General features: G+C 45.5%; 1 protein-coding gene across 1 annotated transcript in view; it reads right to left on the minus strand.

Annotated features, from left to right (window-relative positions):
• Positions 1–2,782: 2,782 nt before the first annotated feature.
• The window catches only part of sgsm1a (small G protein signaling modulator 1a), a 110,111-nt gene continuing 98,408 nt past the window's right edge, over positions 2,783–14,485 (minus strand). The window contains 7 exon segments of the mRNA XM_048611492.1: positions 2,783–2,871; positions 4,085–4,252; positions 6,242–6,338; positions 9,493–9,602; positions 13,239–13,321; positions 13,849–13,973; positions 14,153–14,485. The exon segment at positions 14,153–14,485 is cut by the window's right edge and continues 10 nt beyond it. Coding sequence (XP_048467449.1) covers positions 2,783–2,871; positions 4,085–4,252; positions 6,242–6,338; positions 9,493–9,602; positions 13,239–13,321; positions 13,849–13,973; positions 14,153–14,485 — 1,005 coding nt within the window.

Below are 14,485 nucleotides of genomic sequence, written 5' to 3' on the forward strand. Positions count from 1 at the left end.
TGTGAAGAAAAAAATCAGAGTTAATATGTTTTGGGGAATTCTGAGGAAGGGTCAACAGAGCCGAAACACTAACTCTTGATCTTCGCAAATGCTGCCAGGCCTGCTGAGCTTTTCCAGCAACTTCTGTTTTTGTTCCGGAGATCTTCTAGTTGTCTTCAAATCTGATGTATATCCAGTTCCCTCTAACTTCAATTGTTAAATTCCTTTTTCAAGCACCATATTGTCACTTCATATTAACCAGCAAAAATCAGCAGCATTCCCGAGGCACCAAACCGAACTTTCTCCCGGGAATTGTATTAGAATCACAGGGGTCTACTCCTCCCATCTCCCGTCCTTTCTCCTGGCAATTACTGGGAGCTATTCCAAATTCCAGAGAGTGGTGATCTTGTGAAATTCTCAGCCACAGAAAGCAATTGAAGCCAAAACACTGAATGTTTTCAAAAAAGGAGTTGGATACAGCTCTTACTGCCAACGGGATCAAAGGGTATGGGGAGAAAATGGGAACAGGGTACTGAGTCTGATAATAAGCCATGATCATTTTGATTGGAACAGGTTCGAAGGGCCAAATAGTCTAATCCTGCTCTTACTTTTTTATTGTTTGACATACCACCTCATGTGCACTTCCCAGCCCATTTGTTTCTTTGCAAAAAGGAATTTAAATTGGCTCAGCATCACTACATCTGCTGAAAAAGTCCATTCCATATATCAGTTTGGCACTGACTGTGAGAAACAGAGAGAACAGGGTCTTCTGCTTGGGACTAAAGAAGATGAAGACCCTAAAGGGAGCCAGAGGAGACAGTGCCAGAGCTGTTAGTAGTATCCCATGAATACAAGTTACAAGCAAAAGTAATAATTTGCATTTATATATCACCTTCTTCCACATCCGGACACCTTACAACCAATGAGTTACAACAAAGTTTGGTCGCATTGTTGCAGCCAAATTGACGATAGTCCAACAAATGGCAATAAGACAGCGACCTTTCTCATGGTGTGGGTGAGGCACAGATACGGATGAAGTTGCCTGTTCTCCTTCAGATTAATGATCTTTCACATTGTCCTGAGAGGGCAGTCGGTGCCTCAGTGTGACAACTTGGCTCAATGATGATATCTCCAACAATGCAGCATTCGATCATCCCCTCCCTGGAATGACAGCTCAAACCACTGCAATGGAACTGACAAGCTTCCGACTCCGAGGTTATTGTGCTAACCACCAAGACCTGGTCGAAAATATAATCTGAATCCAAGCCAAGCTAAACAAAGGAACAAAAACAGAAGTTGCTGGAAAAGTTCAGCAGGTCTGGCAGCATCTGTGAAGAAAATAATCAGCGTTAACGTTTCGGGTCCGGTGACCCTTCCTCAGAACGGTCACTGGAAGGTGTTCCGAGGAAGGGTCACCGGACCCGAAATGTTAACGTTGATTATGTTCTTCACAGATGCTGCCAGACCTGCTGAGCTTTTCCAGCAACTTCTGATTTTGTTCCTGATTTACAGCATCCGCAGTCCTTTTGGATTTTACCAAGCTAAAGGAGCCTGCGTAAAGACTTGTGGATTCCAAAGAAGAGTCACATGGGACTTGAAATGTTAACTCTCAGTTCTCTCTCCACCGACATTGCCAGACCTGCTGAGTTTCTCTGGCATGCTGTGGTGTTTCTGTCTGACTGCGTTGGTTGGGGGCAGGAACGGCTGCAAAGTTCTACAAGAACAGGGGCCGATGGTAAATGCTAGAATCACTTGCAAGAAACAGGATTGGGGCAACAATTATAACAGTGCGTAGCAAGGCCAGCAGGCACAAGGCTGACAACTGTGATTAAATACTCCTGAAGGTTTCATCGTATACCTGGTCGTTCCACCCCTCCATCCCCCAATGCTCCAGCCATTACTTGCCCAACACATCCACATACAGTACATGATATAGTGCCCTCAGTCCGATTGGAGAGCAAAAGAGATTCACAACTCAATTAGGTTATGAATGACTGTCCATCAAACCATCTTTTCCCCTCCTCTGATTTTCAATACTTTTACAAAACAAAGAACTGCAGATCTGAAACAAAACCAGGAATTGCTAGAGACATCTGTGCACAGCATCTGCAGAGAGAGAACCAAGAGCCAACATTTTGGATCCAGTGACCAGTTCTCAAGTAATGTTACTGGAATTGAAACACTGACTCTCCACAAATGCTACTAGCGCGGCTGGGTTTCACTGGCAATTTATGTTTCTGTTTCAGATTTCCAGCACCCGCTTTGTTCTTGGTTTTATTTCAAGGTTTGAAAGATCACTGCCTCAATCAACCTACCTTCACATCACTGGCCCGAATCCCCTCACTTGGAGGTATTTCTTGAAGCATTTCCCAATACACTGTCTGCGTTGAGCGACCCCTGTTTGAAGAACTGCTCAGACATCGTTTCTTACCAGCGGAATTCCTCAATTTTAAAAGGCTGCTCCCCGGCACCGTGCACACTTTGATGCACCAATACACACAAACATAACACATGGCAAAACAAAAGGCCCACAGAACCAGCAATTGAGGGCTTCTGCAGCCACAGCAATTCAAGGATTTTTAAGCCGCAGCCGTGCGTGAAAAGGGAACAACATCTCTCACTGCCACAGAACGCACAGCGGCTGGAAACCAGATGTCCCAGAACAAAAGGTAACACTATAAAATGACAATGTAAGGACTGAAGAGCTGGAGTGGCTCAGATTCCACGCACAATCCTCAGCTGACGCGCTGCCTGGGTTGTTCGCTTTTCCTCCTCCTTCTCCTCCTCCTCCCCCTCCCCAGCTTCATTTATTTTCGATCAGCGTCTGCACTTTGTAAACGAGGTCACGTGCCAGCTTCAGCACCTGCTTCGCATCGTGATGCTCGGCCATTTCTAGAAGGAAAAACAGCAAGTTGGTCATTGGCAGGGTTCAGAGGTCGAGCAGTCCACCTCAGGGTGAAAGAGAAAGATTTTCACGCACTATTTCGGGTGAATAGCTACGGGAAGAGAGAGCTGAACTATTTCTCCGACAGAGGATCAGCTGTAATAATACGGAATAGCAGCGCATGCTGGATGGATCAAGCTTACTCCCGCTCCTATTTTCTATATTTCTACCTTCTGTCCATCTGGAGCAGACTGCTGGTTGTACAGGGGTGGGCACTGTATCTCTCAATACCTTTGAGTTAAGTTAAGTTAAGCTAAGTTCTTTTCACTTCAGGAGTCCAAGTTTGATTCCCACTTGGATAAACAGGATGGGTTTACCGCTCTAACAACACGGGTCTTTCACCAGCCTTCATCCCATTATGTGGAGAAGCAGGGATGAGTAAAGTTGGAATATGTGTAATAAGGGTTATACAACAAAGGAGGACAGAAACAGATCAACCATGATATTGAGAGTGACAAAACAGCACAGGGGCTGAATGGCAGAGATAGTAGGAACTGCAGATGCTGGAGAATGTGAGATAACAAGGTGTACAGCTGGATGAACACAGCAGGCCAAGCAGCATCATAGGAGCAGGAAGGCTTCCTGCTCCTATAATGCTGCTTGGCCTGCTGTGTTCATCCAGCTCCACACCTTGTTATCTCAGGGACTGAATGGCCTATACCTTTACCCATAACTTGACTTCCTGTTTCTGTGCATGTGTAGAGTGTGCATGTGTGTCTCTGTATGTGTGTGTTTGTGTGTATCGGCATTTGTGTGTGGTGTTCTCGTGAGAGAGTATGCGTGCGCGCCTCTGTTCAGGTGCGTGCATAGGTCACTGTGTCTGTGTCAGTGTGCCTGTGTCAGTGTGTGCGCGCGTCTGCGTGAGAGAGCGCGAGAGAGACAGAGAGAGCGCGCGAGAGCGAGCGTGTCTGTGGCTGTGTGTATCTGTGTGAGAGAGTGTGTCTGTGTCAGTGTGTGCGTGACACATGTCTGTGTGAGTGTGAGTGTATGTGTGTAAGAGAGAGTGAGAGAGTTACCTTTCTCTTTTTCAGTGGGTGAAGATTAGACAGCTTGATGAGTAGCTTCCACTCACTACCACAGCCGCGAGGGACCAACCTGTAAACCACCGTCCAGCTGTTTCCAGACAAATTGAGCTCTTAACCCGCACAGTGCCTCACTCACCGTTGAAGAACTTGATGATGTCTGTGAAATCCATGTTATTTTCCAGGATGATGTCTCTGTAAAGCTCCACCAATGCCAATGCAATGAAGAGGACAAAGTGAGCGGACGAAGTGTATTTTGCTGCCCAAATGGTCTCCCAGACTGAAAACACATCACCGTAGACCAACTCTGCAGAGAAAAGGAGGGCACAGGCTGCAGAAACTCAAAGCAGAAAAAGGCCCATGGTTTGGGAAGGGGGCTGTGTAATAGTGCAGAAAGGAGTAATTGTGACTGTTTTGCTCCTGCAAACATTGGAGCTTAGATCCAGGAGTGTGGGATGTCTTTCAGACATACAACCATTCTTCAGGCTAAACCAATGTGAACCTAAAACCAGGGAGAAATATATGGGTTAAATGGGCCAGTGTTACTGATTGGCTTAGCGTAGCCGATATTGTGTTCAATGTATGGTGTAAAGAACCATCATAACAGGACAGGAAATATAACAAAGGAACAGGTAGTTTGAACAGATCAGCACCTGTTCATCAAATAATTGGGGGCAAAGTCTGTTTTATTGCAGCCTCATTGTTGAGTAATTAATTGTGCTTGACCATTAAAAGAATTCATACTACCATATACACTGTCAAATCAAGCTGATCTGTCTCAATGATACATTTACATGTGCAAACATTCTCATTTCCAGCTGTCATCATTGTGCATTTTTTTTAGTTAATCTGTTCTGATAAGTCGTGACTAACCTCTGGGGAAGATCGGATTTGAACCCAGACTGTCTGGCCCAGAGATCAAGGCACGACTACTGTATGTTTAACACTAATAGTTTAATGTTACATTGCTCTGAACCGGACACCTCTGCAATTAGTGGAAGTTTAGCAGGAGGCAGGTCTGACTCTCGTACTGCCCTGCGGAGGTTCAATTCAGTTTTGAAAAGATGGTGTAATGGTGGGGTGGTTGCCAAGCCACAGTGAAGGACATGACAATTAGGTGCTTAGATTGGGTGGAATCTTCCTGGTTCAGCAGAAGTACATTTGAAGGAATGACCTCTTGCCAGAGGTGGGTCCTCAGTCACAACGGCCAGTCCCCTAGTGTTACACTCACAACAAGCGAAAGAACTGCGGATGCTGTAAATCTGAACAAAAACAAAAGTTGCTGGAAAAGCTCAGCAGATCTGGCAGCATCTATGAAGGAAAAAACAGAGTTAAATATTTCAGGTCTGGTGACCCTTCCTCAGAACTAGTGTTACATTGCGAGCCATTCATTTACTGGAGCAGGACGCAGGAGGGGAAAACCCAATCATTAAATATATGTTCCATCAGCCACTCTCCATTATCCCTGGAGCATGTCCTGGTTCATTCTTAAAGGGGGCAGCATTTGCAATATGCCACTTGGCAGCAGTGGATAGTCGATGTGAAGAATAAGATGCCTATTTGCCAAATGCTAATGATTTGGGACATTGCCTAGACCATCCCTGCTCCAGGTGCCTGGACGCAACTTGCCAGCAGTTGGACCCTGTACTCACTGACCTACAACAGCACCCAGTTAAACGACACATCAATTTTTATATCCTTCTTTCCAAATCCTTCCATGGCCTTGCCTTGTTACATCTGTGTAATGTTCACTGACCCACAAACAGCACTGTCCCCCAAATTCTCTGGGCTCCTTCAGTTCTGGCCTGCATCCCTGATTTTAGTCACACCACCATTGTTGGCAGGGTTTTCACTGCTCCAGCCCTAAAGCTCTGGTCCTCCTTCCCTGAACCGTCTGCCTTTATATCTCTTTGTCCTCATTAAGATACTCCTTCAAACATCTCTTTGACCAAACATCTGGTCATCCAATTTCCTTTTGTGGCTCGATGCCACATTTGCTCCTTTGAAGCACCTTAGGATATTTTATTACATAAAAGGCACTACCTAAATAGAAGTTGTTGTTGAGGTTAACGCAATGCGCATGAACAAATATCCTCCCTTTGGATAAAAAGAGCTCACCCTTCTGTTGCCACACTGTCTCTTGGTGTTGCCCTAGGAAGCAACTGTGACATTTGCTGTTCTGAAGCACAGGGAATCTCCACCTTTTCCTCAACAGTGGGTCGAGGTGGAAAGTGGGCTGAAGAGGGATATGGCAGAAAAAAAGATGGGAAGACAACAGCTGAGTACAACCACTTACCTCGCTTGAAGTCCAGCAGGAACCAGCGATAGCAGAAGTAAAAGTGGGTATAGTCCCCATTCTGGTGCATTAGCTCAAACAGTTCTGAATCCAAGATCTGGAAACAGACATGGAAACACAGAGCACATTAGGGACTGTCGGCCTTCCTACAGGGAGCAGTTCATCCTCTCTAGTAAGGTACTCAGCTAAAAGGCAGTTAGGGGCAGCACGGTGGCTCAGTGGTTAGCAGTGCTGCCTCACGGCACAAGGAACCTGGGTTCGATTCCACCCACGGGCGACTGTCTGTGTGGAGTTTGCACATTCTCCCAGTGTCTGCATGGGTTTCCTCTGGGTGCTCCAGTTTCCTCCCACAGTCCAAAGATGTGCACGCTAGGTGGATTGGCCATGCTAAATTGCCCGTAGTGTTCAGGGATGTGTGGATTAGGTGGGTTCTAGGGGGATGGGATGCTCTGAGGGTCGGTGTGGACTTGTTGGACCGAAGGGCCTGTTTCCACACTGTAGGGATTCTATGGTTATGTTCTCATACAGGTGACTCCCCTCGACACCCCCACATGACCCACCACCCCCGGTCCTGCCTCCCACTCTGCATTACAAACTTGCTGATTTCTCTCTGTTTTTACCAGCCTTTTTAAAAATCTTTGTTGGCTGTTGCTGGCAAGGCCATCATTTGTTTCCCATCCCGAACTACCTTTCAGCTGAGTACCTTACTAGACTATTTCAGAGGGCAGTTAAACATCAACCACATTACTGTGGGTCTGGACGCATAGGTCGGCCAAACTAATTAAAGTTTCTTGTCTGACAAGACACTAGTAAACCAGATTTATTTCACAATGACAGATTGACGAGAGTTTACCAGCTTTCAATTTCAGATTTTGTTAAATTTAAGTACCAGTAGCTGCCCTGTTGGAGTTTGAACACACATCCCCAGATCATTAACCAGAGTCAGTGGAAAATGTAATTCCAGCAGCATCACTACCACCACTCTCCCTGCAACGATCCCATAAACTCTCTCCCATTCTTCCTCATCTCTGACCATACCAAAGTTCCTTCGGCATGAGAGGGACTTCATTCAAATACCGAATAAGACCCAGTTTCTCAAACTCATTCCTTGCCAGCAACTTAGTTTCCCTTTCTCTTGCAACCCAAACTTTGTGCCAGATAATTATTCCTATTTGAGTTCTCTTTCTTTCAGTTTAATGCAAGTTACAATATGCCTGGGGTTAGTAATTACTTACAACCAGTATCCAAATATCTGGAGTTAAAAGCTGGCCGAATGGCCCGTACACAACCACTGTCTTTTGTTGTAAAAACCCATCTGGTTCACAAATATCCTTCAGGGAGGGAAAGCTGCCATCCTTACTCGATCTAGTCTACAGGTGATTCCAGACCCATGGCAATGCGGTCAACTCTTAACTGCTCTCTGGGCAGTTATGGATGGGCAATGAAAACTGACCTAACTAGCAATGCTAATCTTTTGAAAGTAAGAAAACACTGTCCTCCAATCAGTGTGTTCAAGCTATCCCAGTACAATACGTAAAAGCAATAAGCACGGTATTGGCCCACCAGGGGTTAAAATACCATTTTCTTCTTTGCAACTGAAGCACAGCAGCCTTTAGACCGTAGATATATGATTGCACACTCAAATATTGAGCTTTCAGATAATACCTTAAATAACCTTTAATTGTAAGACTCAGAGATTTTGCATCAGTTGCATGGCATTCATCAGTCTGCTTGGTGGACTAAGCTACTTAGGACAGCTTACCACATTCTAGATGTCTAAACTCTGTGCCTTGTACTATCATGCTATTCACCTCATCAATGTTCGTTTGGCAAAGAGTCACATCTCAAGTGAGGTTTTTTTCTCCCTTTCCACTACCCAGAGATGCACAAGAACAGGCAAGAGAATCTCTGCCTGAAACAGTTTCCCTTTTTGCTACAAATCCAGCCAACAGTTCAATCGTGGATTGGACTCTTCAGGATAACGAGACTCACTCCAGTGCTGGTGAAACGGACACAGGGAGTTTGCTGGAAGTGAGAAAGACTGAGCATCCCTTCACCCTTCCCAGCATGCTCCTGAAAGGCCACATTCACATCCAGTTTGAACATCATCCCCCGTAGCCCCCAGATACTAACACAAATGAGCATGATGGCAACATTATAAACATAGAATCCCTACAGTGTGGAAGCAGGCCATTCGGACCATCAAATCCACACCCACTCTCCGAACAGCATCCCACCCAGACCCACCCCCTACCCTATCCCTGCATTTCCCACCCTAGACACTATGGGCAATTTAACATGGCCAATCCACTCAACCTGCACATCTATGGACCATGGGAGGAAACTGGAACCCAGAGGAAATCCACACAGACAAGGGGAGAATATGCAAACTCCACACAGACAGTCACCTGAGGCTGGAATTGAAGCTGGGTCCCTGGCGCGGTGAGGTAGCAGTGCTAACCACTGAGCCACCATACTGCCCTAAATCTTGAGGCTCACATCCCTTAATTGAGTAGAAAGTAGTCACACTCCCGATATGTGCCCCATTGGTTTGGCCACAGATGGAATACTGTGTGCAGATCTGGATGCCACGCTATTGGAAGGACATGAATGCACCGGACAATGTACACAGGAGATTCACCAGGATGCTGTCTGGGATGGAAAGTCTCTGTTTTGAGGAGAGACTGGATAGGCTGGGTTTGTTTTACTTGGAGGAGAGGATGCTGAGGGGGTTCTGACTGAGGTTTCCAAAATATGAAAGGCACAGACAGAGTAGATTCTTTTCCACATGGCAGACATGTTGGAGACCAGGGCATAAGTTTAAGTGAGGTGAAAGTAGTTTAGGGTGATCAGAGAAAACATTTTCTCACCCAGAGGGTGGTGGCAATGTGGAACCCACTGCCTGAGGGGATGGTGGAAGCAGGTTCTCTGGCAAAACTTAAGCAGCATCTGGATGAGCAGTTAAAATTGCCAGGGCTTAGTCAGCTATGGATGAAGTGTGGTTAAACAGATTGGTATAGTTCAGTGTATGTTGGTCAACATAGACAATGTGGGATGAATGGCCTGTTTCTGTGCTGTACGACTCTACAATATGGAGACCAGAGCTAACTCCTGCATTGCACTCAGGGTACGACAAACCAAGGATCAATACAAGTTTAACAGAAGTTTTCAGCCTCGTGTCACTGGTGTGGATGTACACTTTCTGTTATGTTCACTGTAAAGGAGTAAAGTGAGAGAGAGAGTGGAGTTACCTGGATGAGAGAACGCATGTTGGCAAAGTGAGTGTCCATGGCCCCACCGTGCGGAAAATTCTGGTTCATCCTCTTCATCAGCTGGGTGAAGCAGCTGAACGCTATGGCCTCTGTACAACAGCAACAAGACAACACGGTCATGGTGGGACAGTGCAGAATAAAGACTACATTTCAGATCACTCACTCCTCACTTTCAATCTTAACACCGAGTTCTGCTTGTGCAGGTCAGAAGCAAAGCCAAGCCGCTTTATAGTCTGACAGTCTTATATTACAACAACTGAATCATTCCTAAATGACAGAGACCCACAAAACAGTTGCAGTGCAACTTGTAAAATAACAGTGCTTCTTTAGATTCCCATCACAAACCAACTTATTGTCTCTTACTGTCTCCAGCCTACACCTCCATCTCATTCCCTCTCGTTATGCCATCCCAATCTCATCCCTACCGGGCTGTCCCTCCCCAAGCCATTCTTCATCTCCATATTGCACCCCATGATATCCCACCCACCCCCGTAATGCTGTTCACCACTCCCTTGCATGGCAACCCTCCCTCTACCTCCCTGCTTTCCTTTCACACCTTTTCTCCCAGGTCAGCCCCCACCAGCCTCTCATGCCATCACATCATCCCATACTGTACCTCCTCCCCCAACCTTCCATTCTGCCCCCTACATCCAACCTCCTTAAGCCTCACCACCCCCACCAGGTCATTCCCTAATATTTCAGCACTTTTATTACTGTCATATTAACACTTGTATATTAGTGCACGAACTTAACTACTAAACAGCCCAACCCTAAAATATACTTGTACTAGGGGCAATAGTTCAGTTTTGGTGAATGCAGAACTTGGAGTGAAGTCATTTAGGAAAGATGTCACAACAGACTTCTTCATATAAAAGGGTAGAGTGAAGGGATGACCCTATAGAACTGAGATGAGGAGGAATTTCTTCAGCCAGAGGGTGGGGAATCTGTGAAACTCACTGCCACAGAGGGCTGTGGAGGTCAAGTCACTGAATGTATTTAAGATGGAACTGGATAGGGTCTTCTGAGACTCTATCCCACAATAAAAAACAGGCCAGGCTCCAATCCTCTGTTGTTTTGAAGAGTAAGAAGCAACTTGCTTGAACGAGCGAAATGTTGACCAGTGCGCATGGAAAGGGTGTTTCCTATTGTGGTAGAATTTAGAGCTGGGTTTCAAAATAAGGGGTCACGCACTTGAGAGAGTCTTTGGAACTCACTTCCTTGACAAGGCAGTGGAAGCCGAGTCTGAATATTTTTTAAAGGTGTGGAGATGCCAGTGTTGGACTGGGGTGGACAAGGTCAGAGGTCACACGACACCAGGTTATAGTCCAACAGGTTTATTTGAAATCACAAGCTTTCACAGCGCTGCTCCTTCATCAGGTGAAGAGCAGCGCTCCGGAAACTTGTGATTTCAAATAAAACTGTTGAACTACAACCTGGTGTCCTGTGACCTCTGACCTTGAATATTTTTAAAGCAGAGGTGGATAAGATTCTTGAGAAGCCGGGGGTGAATGGTCATTGGGAGTAGGTGGAAATAAGACCATAAGACAGAGGAGCAAAATAAGACCATAAGACAGAGGAGCAAAATGGCCCATTGAATCTGCTCCGCTGTTCTCAACCCCATTCTCCTGCCTTCTCCCTGTAATCCTTGATCCCCTTACAAATCAATAGTCTATCCAGCACGCACATAAATATATTCAATGACTTGGCCTCCACAGCCCTCTGCATCAACGGGTTCCAAAGATTCTCCAACCTCTGAAGAGAAACCTTCTCATCTCGGTTCTAAAGGGTTGTCCCTTCATTCTGAGGCTGTGCACTCGGGCTTTAGTCTCTCCTACTAGTGGAAACATTTTCTCCACGTCCACTCTATCTGGGCCTCTCAGTGTTCTGTAAGTTTCACTCAGATCTCTCCTCATCCTTCTAAACTTCATCAATACAGACCCAGAGTCCTCAACTGCTCCTCATATAACAATTCCTTCATTCCTTGGATCATTCTTGTAAACCTCCTCTGGACCCTGTCCAATGCCAGCACATCCTGGTTTAGATACGGGGCCCAAAACTGCTCGCAACATTGCAAATGCAGTCTGACCAATGCCTAAATAATAAATCATTTCTGCTCTTGTATTCCAGTCCTCTTGAAATGAACCCCAACATTGCATTTGCCTTTCTAACTGCCAAAAGAACCTGCATGTTAACCTTAAAAGAATCCTAAATTAGGACACCCAAGTCCTTTTGTGCTTCAGATTTCCAAAGCCTTTCCTTGCTTAGAAAATAGCCCACACCTCTACAGGCAGCACGGTGGCTCAGGGGTTAGAACTGTTGCCTTATAGTGCCAGGGATCGGGGTTCGATTTCACCCTCAGGTGACTGTCTGTGTGGAGTCTGCACATTCTCCGTGTCTTCGTGGGTTTCCTCCAGGTGCTCCGGTTTCCTCCCACAGTCCAAAGATGTACTGGTTAGGTGGATTGGCCATGCTAAATTGCCCATAGTATCCAGGGACCTGCAGGCTAGGTGGATAAGCCATGGGGAAAAACAGGGTTACAGGGATAGGGTAGGTGTGGGGATCTGGATGGGATGCTCTTTGGAAGGTCTGTGCGGACTTGATAAGCCAACTGGCTTGCTTCCACACTGTAGGGGTTCTATTTTTCCTAAAAAAAGTGCATAAGCTCATACTTTCCCACATTATATTCCATCTGCCACTTGTTTGCCTACTCTCCTAGCCTATCCAAGTCCTTCTGCAGCCTTCCCCCTTCCTCAACGCAACCTGTTCCTCCATCTATCTTTGTGTCATTTGCAAATGTGGTCGCAATGCCCTCAGTTCTTTCTCCAGATCATTAACATATAATGTGAATAGTTGTGGTCCCAACATGGATCACTGTGGGACTCCAATAGTCAGTAGCTACCATCTGGAAAAAAAGACCCCTTTATCCCTACGCTCTGCCTTCTGCCAGTCAGCCAATGCCCTATCCATGCCATTACCTTTCCCCTAAACCATGGGTTCGTATCTTATTTAGCAGCCTCCTGTGCGGCACCTTGTCAAAGGCTTTCTGGAAATCCAAATAGATCATGTCCTCTGGCCAATGTCGAGTAATCAAGTTAGCAATAAATGTAAGAATTGCCTCAAAGGGTCGTATGCCCTACTCTGTTCCTAATTTGTATGCTTGCATACAAAACTGTTGGTATGCTCTTGTGGCGCAGTGGTAGTGCCTCTACCTCTGAGTCAGAAGGCCCAGGCCCGAGTCCCACCTGCTCCAGAGGTATGTCTTAACATCTTTGAACAGGTTGGTTAGAAAGTATTTCTTAAAAAGCTGTCAAAGCGTAGCTGGGAATCAATTTAAATTTTCCAAACTGAGGTTGGAGATGAAAAATTTGTTAGTAAAAAGAGTTTACAGGGGTAAAAAAAGAAGCAAAGGCAAATAAATGGAGCTGAGATATAAATCCACCTTGATCAAACTGAATGGCAGGAAAAAGCTCAAAGGGCTGAATGTCCTCCTTCCTGCTGCTGCTATGGGCTGAAGAGCAAAGCTGTCGGATAACTACACAATCAGCAGGCGTAAATGAGTCATATAACAGGAAGAAAGACATCAAAAACCTGATAAAATGACTTTATAAATCCAATTCAGATTTATTACTGACAACGGATATTGAATTTCTCTTTTTAGAAGTTGTCCGTTCTATTAGCTGTTCACCCGCCAGTAAAGTTAATCAAATCATAGATAAAGAACTTGCCATCATCCAGGACAACCAGCAGGGGAGCCAGCAGGTCGCACATTCCCTGAACGTATCCTATCTCTAAATGCTGCCAAATATAACTGTAAAAAGGAGACAAACGTTAAAATAATCTTTGATGTGAACTGGAATCGTTACCTTTTGCTTGCCATCTGTCTGACTAGGTTGTGTTCAGTCCCTTTGTAAATTTTACAGGTTTTGTTCCTTATTCCTCCTAAGTCAATGTTTCTCCAAAACAGTCTTAAGACTGGCTAGAATTCTGAACCTCCCTGTTAATCTATCTTGAACTTTGGAGGACTCCGAGAAGGTCAATTGAGGGTCATGGTCATGTCCAAAAACCACACCCACCATAACCAGTCCAGTAACTGGCACAGAACAGAGATCAAACAGCCCAAAATGATTATCGATTTGATCCCAAGTTCCTGAGGCTCACATGATTTGCCAGGAAGCACGAGAAAGGAGCTAGTAAGATTGAAAGAATAAAATGAAGTAGCAATAGCTGCTTAAAAAAATCCCACGGATGTCACCCAGGGCAGTACTGTACGCTCAGCCTTCCCCATGGCACTGAATTTAAAGCTTATTTTTAAAAATCACGACAGACAAGATCTACCTGCACATGACATTGCGTAGTTTCTCCAGGTTAGTGGGGGTGAAGTACCAATAGTTACGGTCACAGCGTTGAACATCTTTCTCTATCCTGTGCAGGTTCACGGTGTACATGTCTAGTAATTCTTGCTGAAAGATTTAAAAAAAAGAGGAATACATTATGGTTGTTGCTGTTTGTAAAAACCACAAAGGAAGAAGGTCAGCTGCCAAACTTTTAGGATTGTAAACAAGGAAGGTTACAAGAGAGCTCTTGCTGGTTCTCTCACAGCAACAATAAAGTGTGGTGCTCACTGAAGAAGAGTACTCACAGCATATGTCACTCCAGTAGAGGAGGCTGGTGAAGACGCGTGAATGTTGCTCTCAGTTGTTGCCAGCTGCTGACAAAAGCCTTCCATTTCTTGTCCCACCAGCTCTTGTGGAGTCATATTCTCTTCAGTTTGAAACAAAGGAACATGACCTCTCGATGCTTCACGGTCAGGATCTGATCCATCCACCACAGTGACTATTTCTCCTGACCTTCCGGGAACAGGAATCAATTCAGATCCATCCGTCGCAGGGACAACCTCCTCGGATCCATCCGTCACAGAAACTACTTCCTCAGATCCATCCGCCGCAGGGGCTACCTCCTCAGATCCATCCGC

The sequence above is a fragment of the Rhincodon typus genome, chromosome 24 (assembly GCF_021869965.1).
Source record: "Rhincodon typus isolate 14 chromosome 24, sRhiTyp1.1, whole genome shotgun sequence".
NCBI lineage: Eukaryota > Metazoa > Chordata > Chondrichthyes > Orectolobiformes > Rhincodontidae > Rhincodon > Rhincodon typus.